This window comes from Aythya ferina (genome assembly GCF_964211825.1).
Source record: "Aythya ferina genome assembly, chromosome: 9".
NCBI classification, from domain to species: Eukaryota; Metazoa; Chordata; class Aves; order Anseriformes; family Anatidae; genus Aythya; species Aythya ferina.
This window is the reverse complement of record NC_140305.1, coordinates 24,132,351-24,145,011: the sequence shown is the minus strand read 5'-3', so window position 1 is coordinate 24,145,011 and position 12,661 is coordinate 24,132,351. Positions and strand designations below refer to the sequence as shown.

Genomic DNA, 12,661 nt, shown 5'->3' with positions numbered 1-12,661 from the left:
GGAAAACACTCCGTGTCCAAATAACCTGCATTAATCATTTTCATGCTGACCTCCTCACCTCGATTGATTAATTACATTTTCCTTCTCCTCTTTCTCCTGTCCGTGTTTCCTAATAATGTTGGTACTCTCTCCAAGGTTAATTGAGACGCTGACCTTTCCCATCTGTGGTTGCTCACCTAGGTAGTGCTCAGAAACGTTTTGCAAGCTCAGCATCGACAAGAGGGCCTTGCATGGCCACTGAATAGCATGGCAGGCTGGAGGGGCTGAGCTCAGCCAGGAGCCTGCAGTCAGAAGATAGCAGCTTCTTGTACCTCGTCACTGGCACAGCCGTGCCGATGATACTGGTTTTGGGATGGACAACAGGCATGGCACAGCAAGGGGCTGCCAGTTATCAGAAGCTACAATTGCACCTTGCAGTCCACCCTTCCAGCAAATGCACTGTTAGACGAGAGCTTTGTTTCACTGCTGACGTGGAATAATGTTGAATGTATGAAGGTGCAGGTAGTTAAACGTGGATTATCCACGCGCTGTGTGTCGGGGAGAGCCTTGGTGTGCTTGGTGTGTGCAGCCCGGGCCGTGCCTGGGGGCTGAACGAGCTGCCCCATCCTTGCAGAGGTGGACGAGTGCGAGACCGGCGTGTCCTGCTGCTCCCAGTTCTGCATCAACTACGCAGGAGGCTACGAGTGTGCCTGCAAGGCGGGCTTCCAGCCCAGCACCGACGGCTGCAGTTGCGACGGTGAGTGCTTTCGTGCCGGTCTGACCAAGCACAGCAGCAGTGAGAAGCCTTCTCACAGCTCATTCCAGGGCTTTGCAGCCATTCCCCTGATAAGAGGATGGGCAGCGTATGCCAGCTCATCTGATAAGGTTCACAAATGACATTTACAGTTTGTGATACATCAATAAGCCAGCATCCCACATGGATCGGTGGGGCTGCTGGAGATGAGTCAGGAACTCCTCCTCCCCTCCATGCACAACCGTACTGATGCGTTACAGAGACTACTTCTGCAAAATGAGAGCCCTCAAAATATCCAAAGCATCAGCTGAGCTTAACAGCTTAGAGCAGCTGTTTTCACTTGAGACAAAAGCATAGGTGAAATGATCTGTTCCGTGTTGCTCTGACATTTTTGATATCTCCTGTACTAGTGAGAAACAGAGCCCCAAAGTACTAAGAAAATTGGGCTTTCTTATGTCCAGAGTAATTCCTCAGATGCAGCCAGGCACACAGGGCACCCTCTGAACAGACACTTGTGCCTAACCAGCATTTCTCTTTTTCTAGATGTGGATGAATGTCATCTGGAGAACGGCAGCTGCGACCATTTCTGTGTTAATTCTCTGGGCTCGTACGAATGTGTGTGCAAGGAGGGATACAGGCTGGGCCTCGACAGGCGGTCCTGCATCGGTGAGCTATTTTTACATCTTGGAGACCATTAAGTAGTTCTCAGATGTGAATTCAGAGCTGGGATTTTCACAGATCCTGGGATTTTGGGAGCCCAGCTTGAGCCATGTCAGACGTGGCCAAGGCAGAGCTCTGTGTAATGCGTGGGTCCCAAGTTCACCCTCAAGCAATTGGCTCTGCTGGAGATTCAGAGGTGAATGCTCAAATCCCCTGGACATGTTTGAAAACAAAAAGCTTGTTTTTCAGAAATAAATACTGTTTTGACATTTTTCTTGTACAATTTAATGACGTTTAACATCCTGTGGAAAAAAAAATGTAGCCAGATTCTGCTCTGATGAACCAAAACAAGTTTTTCACTGCAGTCAGTGGTGTGATTCTGGCTTTCTGCCGGTGTAACCAGAGCAGAGTTTAGCCAGGCAACTTGTTTTATAACCTACTTTAGCCCCTGCTAAACTTGGGGCAGCGTTTAATATTTTAACTAACTCTAAAAAGCCAGCCAACTGATTTCCTATCATTTTAAGACTCAAATTTTAGCTCTTGAAAAGGGAGAGCCAGCCTTGCTCTATATTTGTCATCTCCCAAATGAGCTGGAGTAATGACTTTCATTAACTATCAATAATCTCAAACTTCAAGTGAGGAAAATTAAACTCTCCTTTTAAAAATTGGCATAATAATAGAGATGGCCTTGCCCGAGGTCCAGAGTTTATTTCCAGGAGAAATGCAATTTTTTTTTCCTTCTCATTTTATGCTATTTTGGATGACAGAAACTGTTTATAAATACAAATCAGAAAATGCACTAGCTGGAAATTCTGCCAGCATCAAAGCAAGCAAAGATAAATGTGGGGCTGCTGCTGGGGGGCAGGACTGGGGCCGTGGTCCTAACGGGGTGCCTGTGTCAGCGCTAGGTGGGGACGAGGCCGTGGCAGGGTTCGCCGGGGCCCCGGGGCTGCAGTTCAGAGGTGCCCCCCAGCTCCTTCGCTACGAGCTCGGGGTCCCACAGGAGGATGAGGAGCGTCGAGGAGAGCTGACGCTGGTGCACAGAGTCGGTGAGTGAGCGAGCCGCGCTTCTTGCGATCCCAGCAAACTGGGGAGATGGAAAGAATTGGGGTGAGCATGGAGCGGGGCCGACCAGGAGGAGAAGTGTGGGGGCAGGCATTAATTCTGCTCCCTCTACATCCACCTGGGCAGAAGGGAGGATCCTTGGCCCTACAGCCACAAGAGGTGTTTTAGGGGATGGGGAGGCTCCTGCTCCAGTGGGAGGAATGAGATCTCTTACTTTTGTTACATATGTCCTATGATTTTTGTATGAGCGCTAATTACTCATCCGAGGACTGTGCCTTCCAGGCAAAAAAAAAAAAAAAAAAGAGGAACTGGTCTCAGCTTTAATCAACATTTAACTTATTTTTATGAACACAAGTATTTAGACCTCCCAGATCATACAGCATCCAGCCAGACCCAGCGACACTGATAACCAGTTGGGAAACTGATAAATGAGATAACCAAGGGCAAAATTATCAGGCACCGAAACCTCAATCAAATATTTATTGACCAGTTTATGCATGTTTTATTTATGTTTAGCCACATAAATGGGGGAATTATTAGTCATAGCTGAGCACTTTCATTTTTTCTAAAGCTGAGGATTTGCAGCATGTGATGGTTTGTAGGAAAAGGTGGTGGAGGAATGAAACTGCTCGTGGTTCAGTAAGTTCTTTTACCTATCAAATATTAATTTGTTCCTTATGCTTTCAGGCATATTTGTGTGCTAGAATCTATATTATTTTTAAAAACATTCTTTAAACAATAAACTGATGCAAGTAATTAGTGATTTTCTATAAACAGAATGACTTTGTAATGTAGAAACATCAAGTTTTTAATGGTGATTTTGTATTCTTCTCCTGAAGTATGCATTTTCAACCTGTTCCAAGTGGGAGCGCTGGGATGCTCCATGTCTCTGAAAGCCTGGGCATTTGTTCAGCTTTAGAAGCAGGAACAGTTGGGTGCTGAGACCTGGAGGAAATCTGGCCTCGCACTGAAAATTGCTGGTGAAAAGCAACCAGCCTGCTGACTTTCTGTTAGCTGAAGTAATCTGCCAGCTTGCTCTCAGGTGTTTTTCAAAATCCCCTTCCAAAAAGCCTCCAGCCACATCTGTAAAGCTTACTAGGCAATAGGCTGACCGGATGGATAAGATCTTCATTTCACTGAGGTGTTTTAGCAAAGAAGAAGGAAGACTTATTTTTCTCTGCCTTTATTGAGAGACCCCACAAAGGGAGAAGATGAGGGTTCACCTGGGTGTGCTTGCATTTGTGTGCAAGGGAGACGAGGAGGGCAGGGATGGTGAGGGAGGAATACATTTTCATATTATTTTTTCCACATGAACTAACCCTTTTCATTATCCATGAAGAAAAAAAGGAAGTGATAAATGTGTATTATTCTTTGTTTTCCTTGAATAGCTCAAACTATGCTGTTAGAAATATCTCTCGACTATGCTTAAACAGCACAGCACACACCTGCTGCAATAAAAGAAAAAACAGCCTCACAAGAAGAAAAGGAGGTTCTCTTCCAATAAATGCACTTAACTATATACAATTTTATTAAGCTTTATTGCAATTTCACTTTTTTGATTTTAGAAAGTAGTTTTAAGTGCTTTATGAAGGGGAATCACAGCATTTAAGGGAGTAAATTCCAGGTGAAGTCCCAGGTTTCCTTTTGTCCAGACTTTACAATTTAAAGTTAAAAATTTGGGAATGTCCATTTGGGACCACCTTCTGGAATGACTCAGTGATATTTGCAGTGCTATCAACATGAAAGGTAACAACCTGAAGAGGGTTTTTTTCAGATCGTCAGTGTTGTACGTGTTCCTTTTTGTACTTGTGCACCTGTAAGGATAGGTAAGATCCCATGAAAATATTTTGTCTGGGTGCTCACCGAGTCTTCTGCATTTTTTCCTTTCAGTTTGCCTTGATAACACTTTTGGCAACGACTGTAGCTTGAGCTGTGAGGACTGTATGAATGGAGGCAGATGTAACAGTGAGAGCAGTGGCTGTGTTTGTTCACCTGGCTGGACTGGCATCATCTGCAACGAAAGTGAGTACGGTGTATTTGAAAGGTAGAGGCTTTGTCCTAGTGCTGTGACCCTGCAGACAGGTAGGAAATCGAAGTAACTGCTCTACTTCTAATCTAAAAAGCTCTTTGAGGAGCACAGCTGTTTCACTGCTAGCTCAAAATTGTATTGAAGAATGGCATAAATTGAAAGGATGCTGCAACAAATGACACAGACCTTCAAGCAATGAGGTCTCTGCCATCCAGCGCAGTGCAGCGCCTTTTTCTAACTGCTTGTGTGGGTGCCTATTTCTGTTCGCTTTGCTGCTGCAAAGTGCCCAGGTGCTGCAGTGTGCCTGCCATGCTTCACTCCACAGCTTGCCCGGCTGAGTTTCAGAAGTCTGTCCTGGCAGGTGGTGTGACAATCTGGGGGGACGTAATGCTAACCTTGTGTTTTTTATGGAATCCCAAGACATTTCCTTTATTTATTTTTTTTCCCCTATTGTATTGGTAAGCTTGGTCCTGTTTTTATTAATTATTATTATTATTAACATAGATTTCTGGAGATTGCTAATTTTTAGTGTTGGAAATTATATTTTCCCCTCCTTATTCTTGCCTCCTGATAGAAGATCTTTCTGGTTCAGAAGTCTGTGTCAAAACCAACTGGAAAGATAGGCTGGGGACTGCTTCGTGTACCAGACACAATTCTTTATCTGCGGTTTGCCAAAAGTTGTCTATTGCGTGTCTGAGATTCCCTAGAGCAGGTCTCCCTGCACCTCTAAGATGGGGCTCTCAGATTGCTGCAGGATGGTGCAATGGCCCTTGGTACTTGGAAGGTCTGCACTGTCACGGATGAGGCAAAAACATGACAAAGAATTATTACTTAGCATCAATAGACAGCAATCCTCAGCTTAATCACCATCTAGTTTGTTTACGAGCAGAGGGGATAGGAAGGGAGAGGATTAAAAGGATAATTTCTACTCTACCTAAGACAATTCAGGCTGTCATGTTAAGATGTTTTTACTTGTATTCATGGTACTCTAGCGGTTCAGGATAGATTATAAAAATTTTGAGACAGGATTGACATTCACTTCAGAAAGAATAATAACATTTTTCTCTATATTTACACTAGATATCTATGCATGTAATGTTGTGGAATTTGTTTTTGGCATTTAAAACGCAGAGTAATGGAAGTGTGTTATTAAGCCAAAGCTGCAGTCCGATGAAGTAGGCATTGACAATGAAGGATATATAATCTGTAGGAAGTAGCCCGATGTGATGGCTTGCATTCTTTTCTCTTGCTTTCTTAAAATCCAGCATAGTTCAGGGGTTTAGGGTAAGCTAAGCAGTTGAGAAAACTGGAACTAAATTTCTACAATAATGCACCATAGAAACCAAATGGAAATTGATGTGAAATGTCAAGTTTTTTAATGTACATTGATAAAATGTCAGTTAAGTCTGATGACTCCAGCAATTGTATTTACTCAGCTAGCTCAAGCTCTCAAGCTGCAAACAGTGGAGCAATGCTGTATTTCACAAATCTTTTTTTTTTTTTTTTTTTTGCACTGGAGTAATCAGAGCTTTAGGAAGGAGTCCTGTGCTGTTGTGGATCCTCTCCTCTACATGGTCAGCTATGGGATTTTGGAGACTGTGTTAGAAAAATACAACATTTTTATAATAGCATTTGGGAAAAAAAAAAAAAGAAAAAAAAAAAAAAGATGTTTAAAATATTTATTTCCAAATGTTCAAAACTGTGCTCTGATTTTCACACTTTGTACTTGCCAGGCAATGATTTTTGAGCCCCATGCATTGTGTGAAGCATATGCAGGGGAGAATGTGGGTACATCAAAAATTCCTCCACTTAGCTAAGCTTGGTTACTTCAGGTGTCATTTTAAAATTAGCTAGGAAATATTAGGTGAATGTTTATTACTTTATATAGAATGACTATGACATTGTTTGGAGCCCACTTGGCTACAGGGAGCATTTCACTGCCCAGCTTTGATGACTGGAGTCTCATTTCACTTCTTGTCGAGCACAGGGGTGGGTGATCATTCATCTTCTCTACTCTCCCCGCAGCTTGCTCCCGTGGGACGTACGGTGACGGCTGCGCCAGTGTTTGTAAGTGCCAGAACGGAGGCTCCTGTGACCCCATCACGGGGCAGTGTCGCTGCCCACCAGGAATCCAGGGGACATTTTGTGAAGACGGTACGATTTCTGTCGTCTTGCTGGGTGTGGTGTCAGCCTGAAACCTCGCCACCTTCCTGCATTCCTATCTAGCCGTCATTATGCGTGGTAAATCTTAGGGTCCAAATGAGAACAGCCTCCATTGTGCAAGACATAATACAGCCCTGCAGAGTGCCGTGAGTGATTTTTGTTTAAATAAGAGTTAAGAGGATGGATGAGCAAAAGCAAGGGCTTTGCAAAGATGAGCTGCACAGAGACTCAGCCGCAGGCTAGTGACAAAGCATGGTATTTTCTGTAGCACCTGCTAAAAGAGAGATGATTTGGTGTCCATTTTAATACTTAACAACTGACGCATTGCTGTGTTTGTGCTCTTCAAAGGATGTCCCAAAGGACTCTTCGGGAAGAACTGCAACAAGCAGTGCAACTGTGCCAACAGTGGCTATTGCCACCGGCTGTATGGAGCCTGCCTGTGTGACCCCGGGCTGTACGGGCGCTTCTGCCACCTCAGTAAGTCCCAGTAACTTTTCTGACCTGTTTATTTAACACGTGCATATCGTAACAGTCCTAGAAAGATTCCATAGGACCTATAAAATGAATAAGGCTTCAGGTCCTGTCTTGCTCACGTGCCTTTAGCTAGAGTGTTCATGATGGGGTCTGGCACAGGTTGCAAGCCCCGTGATGAGCTAGGGATAGTGGGATGGAGGAGAGGATTTCCCACGCACTCTGGGAAGCCCTAGAAACTCCATTTATCTTTTCCTGTAACAATTAATCCTTGCCATAAGGACTGAGTTTTGTTAACACATAAAGGGGAGGACTATAGCTTGGTTGGGTTGGTCAAGTTAAAGCTTGGGTAGTTGGTGAGGTTCAAGTCTGATAATTTCACTGCCCATCCTATGGCAAATTAAAAAAAGATAAGCACAAAAACTAGGTTTTCCCTTAAACTTGTGTCTAAATGAGTCTTCCTCTCCACATGAATTTCTGGAGACATCTAGGTTTTGTCCCTGAAGTGGGAATATTTCTGAATGTTAGTGCTCACGGTATACAAGCACACTCAGGAATACTACCAAAAATTTAATGGGAATAAAACAGATCAAAATGAAAAATATTACAAAATAGGTAATCGAGATTCTTTGCACTTACAGTTATTGTTTGGAAAATCTATACAAGACGGAAACAATGGTTGCTTGATATTTATTTTTTTCATGAATCCTTTTGTCTTGGACTGTATCCAAATATTTTTCCTTCAGAAACTTAACCAAGTTTGTTTCAAAACATTTCTGGTTCTTGCATTCACCACATCTTGCTTGAGCGGAGTGAATCACTTCATAGAGGAACCATGTAAACTCGGTTTTACACGCCCACATCAATAGGCACTGTCAAAGGAATGTAGATGTATTTGCCCAAAGTAAAATGAACATCTTGTTTTTTGCAGCAGTTGCATTCTGCAGAAGTGTACGATTTCAAATAACTCATGCATAATTACAGACTTAACGATTCCTTTTAATTTCCTTTTAATCTGGCTGCAGCCTGTCCCAGGTGGGCCTTCGGAGCTGGCTGCTCGGAGGAGTGTCAGTGCGTGAAGGAGCACACGCTGGAATGCAGCGCCAGGAATGGGACTTGCGCCTGCAAGCCTGGCTACCACGGCAAGAAGTGTCAGAAAGGTAGAACAGCAAGACACATTTCCTCATCTGCTTATTCCTTCAGCCTATCAGTATTTCTCCTCCTGTGTGCTTTGTTGAGCTGCTGCTACTAATACATTCATATTCCACTAATTATTTTGTCTCTGATTTTCCATATTGCAAACTCTCCGAGTGCCTGATATCACAGAGCTTGAAGGAACATCAGTGGGAACACAGCATAAGAATGCTGCATTTTTAAGCTGATCAAACGATAACAGGAATCTAGAAAACAAATTCTGTTACAGCCCTAAATAATGAAGATAGTGGGAGTTTTCACTTCTCTTTCCTTTTTTTTTTTTTTTTTTTTTTTTTTCATGCAGACAGTAAATAAGTGGCAAAATCTGTTATATTCCAGCAGGCTCATTTGTAAGGGGTTTCAGCAATGCTGCTTTTCCTTTGGATTTTCAGATCTTTGATTTCAACTTATTCTTTGTAGTTTTGGGGGCAGTTCAAAGAGAATTGTGTTCTGCATTCTTGTTTGCGTATCTCTGTAGACAGTAATGGAGTAACGCAATAAAGATTTTCCCTTCAGATTCCTCTCCAGGCACGCAGAAACGTGTCAGATTTATGACACTGGTTCTGGGGGGTTTGGTGGAGAATAGTAGTGATGATATTTAATATCTTTAGTGTTCTTGGTGGTCTGCTAAATTCTGGGGGAGAGCATCTCTCACCCAGCGCTGGCTTTGCACAAAGGCAGAGAGCAGCAGAAGGTATAAACAGATAAGAGTAATTCTGTAATGGCTCAGTATTTGAATCTGGCCTTAAGTACTCTGCTACATTGGTTCTGGGTTGTATTTAAGCAGTAACCTCTCTGAAATGGCCATGCATGTGTTTAATTATTATTTACATTTCATTATCAACACCTCTGAAATACATGTTATAATGGATTTTTCTGTAAATTTCTATTTTTTTTTTCTGACTTCTGTTCAGTTTCCTCAGCTCTTGCTTTTTCTTATCCGTGTTCTGCATTTTCTCGCATTTTCCAGAGTGCTCGCCTGGCTTTTATGGGGCTGGTTGCAAACTGAGGTGCAACTGTTCTACCGACGCTTTGTGCAATCGTGAGACAGGAGCCTGCAAACATCCCTGCCCACCTGGTTTTCATGGAGAAAAATGCCATTTATGTAGGTACTCACTGCATGTTTCCCCGGGAGGTACACACTGGATGGGAAATTTTACCCATGAACCTTATGTTCAGAGGCAGAAGCCGCAGATTAAAGGGTACATTTGCTGCTGGCATGAGACACTGATGCTAACATAGATCACTCTGTGCCAGCACTGCTCAGTTTCAAATTGCTGTTGTTGGTGACTCCTAATATCTTCTAAATGCTCAGTTGTATTAATCAGCTTTTGGGCTTTCCTTTGCACAGCTTGTCCGCCTGGGAGCTTCGGGGTAAACTGTGGGCAGAGCTGCAGCTGCGGAGGAGCTCTGTGTGACCCACAGACTGGGAAGTGTATTTGTCCAGCTGGGAAAACTGGTGCTACCTGTGAGGAAGGTGAGTTCAGTGTTGGCTAGGGCACTGAGTGTTCTGCTTTGGCAGACGGGGGAAGAAGCTGAATTGTCTTTCTTCTCACCAAAACTGCAATATGCTTTATTTGAAGAACAGGTCTTTAAAGGATAAGTCTTGGTGCAGAATATATGGTACCTACCATGTGGGACTGCTTGTAGAGAGGGAGCATGATGCAGTTATTTGCATGATGCAGTTACTTGCATAACCCCCCTGGGCAGGGTTTATGCAAGTTGGGCAGAGATGTCAGGGCATTGCAGCAGCTCTGGGTCCAAGAGCAGAGCTTGGGACCATGCTGCTGCATGTGCATAGTGTGCCGTAGAAGCTCCTGAAGGGCGTTGGCCAAAGACAGATCACAGAATCACAGAATGGTTTAGCTTGGAAACTGTCATCTGGTCCCGGTGTGGACCCAGCAGGTGAAGGATCTGGAATAGATGAAGGGAATGACTAGGAGTACGTTATTGTGGGAGATTAAGTTAAGGGGTGAAGAAGGTCTCAGAACACTGAACTACCATGGGGCCAGGGGATGCCTGTCTGCCACTTGCAGAGCGTTGGCCATGGCACTGCTCTGGGCAGCAGAAACTGGCACAAGAGGTGGAACTGGGTGTGGGCTTGGGCTGCACCTCACCTCCAGCCTCTCTGCATCCACCATGGGCAGGAAAACAGGAAACATCCCAACTAGCTCAGCTAGGTGGGATGCCGGGGACGCAGCTCTTCAAATTATGACTGTCCTGTCCCCCACTCTGCCCAGCAAAAATACAAAAGCAGCCCTTCTCTCCTGAATCTCTGTCCTGTTTTTCTTTTGCTGAGTGCAGTAATTCATTTTTCAGATGCAGATATCCAAGTGCTCACGATGTTACTGTATCAAAAACAAAACCAAAAAACAGACACACAGCAACGGAAGCTGGAAGAGAGCCTCTGTGTCTGTCTTTAGATGTATTCTTGTGTGCTGCAGCACAGGATCATGTCGACTCAGAAGATTTACTGTGAAAGTGCTGTCAGTCTACAACGATAACATAATATTCTGTGATCTGTCATTGTTTTACTGTTATATACATATATTTTTTTAATCAGCAGGAATCTATAATTGCCTTGAAACAGCAAATGGCAGCGTGGGTATCTCCTGTGCTTGTTTTTCTAGATTGCCCCGAGGGCCGGTGGGGCTCAGGCTGCCAGTCCTCGTGCGAGCCCTGTGCCCAGGGGGGCCGGTGCAACAGAGAGACCGGAGCCTGCGAGTGTCCCCCGGGGTACAGTGGGACGGGCTGCTCTGAACGTAAGTGCTCGTGTCGGTCTCTCTGTGAAACAGGACTCAATGTGACCAGTCAGCTTATGGCTTGAATTTTACCTTTGTGCTGTTTCGCGAGGTGTTTGTCACGTTAGGCATGTTGATCCAAGGCAAAATACCCTGCAGCTTGAGGAGTTCCCCACGCTGGGTTTGACCGTTTTTGCCGGGCAGGAGGAGATGACAGATAAATGCAAATGACAAGCTAAACTGCATCCCAAGATGATGTTATCATTAGACGCAATTTAAAGCAGCATTTACGTAGCAATGCAGTGTTTAATAGCCATAATACTTGCACTGTAATTCCAGTTGATTGGCAAGAGGTGCTGACCAACTGGCCCCTGTGGCTTCACTCACGGATTACATTGACAGCACTGCTGCTCGATTGAGCTAACTCTGGAGTAAGCAGCGAGGACAAAGGAGTAATATCAGTGCTGGCTGTGCAGATCCACCAGAGACTCTGAGAGTCGCTCAAGCCACTGGTCTGTGCTGCTGTGGCGTGGCTCCTTCCCCAGCCCATGGGTATTAAGGGCTGCTTGAGGATGGCCATCGTGTGGGCAGTACAGCCAGGCTCTCGGGCAGACTTCAGTGCCAGCATGTTTTCTCCTGGTTCATCACAAAATCACCCAACACATTTGAGGAAGGTTCTTCTGACTGGTACTGGTGGGCAAAAGTAGCCAAAAGCTGCTCAGGCTGTTCCGCTTCCCAGGATTGAGCCCTAGCCACCCAGCATACAAATTGCAGATGTTTCTTTCATTTTACCATTTTAATTTCTGAATTCAGCTAATGCATGTTTTAGGGACAAGCTGTTGCTGACTTCTTTGAAAAGATCAGTCTGTGCCTGAGTTATTATCTAGGTGAGATTGCAGTCTACTCGTCTGCTTTCAGCCTGCCCCGATGGCTTCTATGGACAAAATTGCCTGCTGTCCTGCAGCTGTAGCAGCACCGCTCTGTGTCACCATGTCACCGGGGAGTGCACGTGTCCCCCTGGCTGGACTGGCCACGACTGCAAACACCGTAAGTCAGACACGTGTTTGCTCTCCATGCCGTATGCTATCTCCCAGGGACTTATCTGCAACTGTAAGAACCAGCTCCGTTTGTTCTTAGCCTATTACAGGTATTTTTTTTAATGTATTTTTGCTAATCTTATTGCTTCTGAAATTGTGTGGTGTTGGGTTTGCACAGTCTGGGTGGTTATAATCCTTAATTATCTAGGTTCAAAGTGCTGACATAGATGGCTGATGAAGCGCAAAGTATTGATATAAGCTCTTATTTCAACACTGTGGATCCCTTTGCCCAATACCATCTGTCCTATCAACATTTTGACTGGCAGTTTTGTTTTTCATTTTCAGAACATACTAGTTTCAAGATTAATTCCCAATTTTTCATTTTGTTTAGGGGATATTTATTCAACAAGTGAGTGACATGTACAGCCTTGTGTCTTAAGGTCACTCCCTGAATTGTGAATGTAAATGCTGGGAGAAGTTCTGTTCTCTGGAAGAGAAGAGCATCCCTCTGTTGACTTTAGCATTGCTGTCCATATTGATGGCAGTATAAGAGCCCAGATTTGCCCTT

At 44.3% G+C, this 12,661-nt stretch overlaps 1 protein-coding gene across 2 annotated transcripts in view; it reads left to right on the top strand.

The window, feature by feature from the left end:
• The window catches only part of LOC311441740 (uncharacterized protein), a 227,804-nt gene that overhangs the window by 140,828 nt on the left and 74,315 nt on the right, over nucleotides 1–12,661 (top strand). For both annotated transcript variants that reach the window (XM_084530218.1, XM_084530219.1), the window contains exons 10-20: nucleotides 614–736; nucleotides 1,277–1,399; nucleotides 2,296–2,442; nucleotides 4,349–4,480; nucleotides 6,513–6,641; nucleotides 6,999–7,127; nucleotides 8,147–8,281; nucleotides 9,286–9,420; nucleotides 9,667–9,792; nucleotides 10,946–11,077; nucleotides 11,975–12,103. In XM_084530218.1, coding sequence (XP_084386344.1) covers nucleotides 614–736; nucleotides 1,277–1,399; nucleotides 2,296–2,442; nucleotides 4,349–4,480; nucleotides 6,513–6,641; nucleotides 6,999–7,127; nucleotides 8,147–8,281; nucleotides 9,286–9,420; nucleotides 9,667–9,792; nucleotides 10,946–11,077; nucleotides 11,975–12,103 — 1,440 coding nt within the window. The remainder of the gene's footprint in view (nucleotides 1–613; nucleotides 737–1,276; nucleotides 1,400–2,295; nucleotides 2,443–4,348; nucleotides 4,481–6,512; nucleotides 6,642–6,998; nucleotides 7,128–8,146; nucleotides 8,282–9,285; nucleotides 9,421–9,666; nucleotides 9,793–10,945; nucleotides 11,078–11,974; nucleotides 12,104–12,661) is intronic.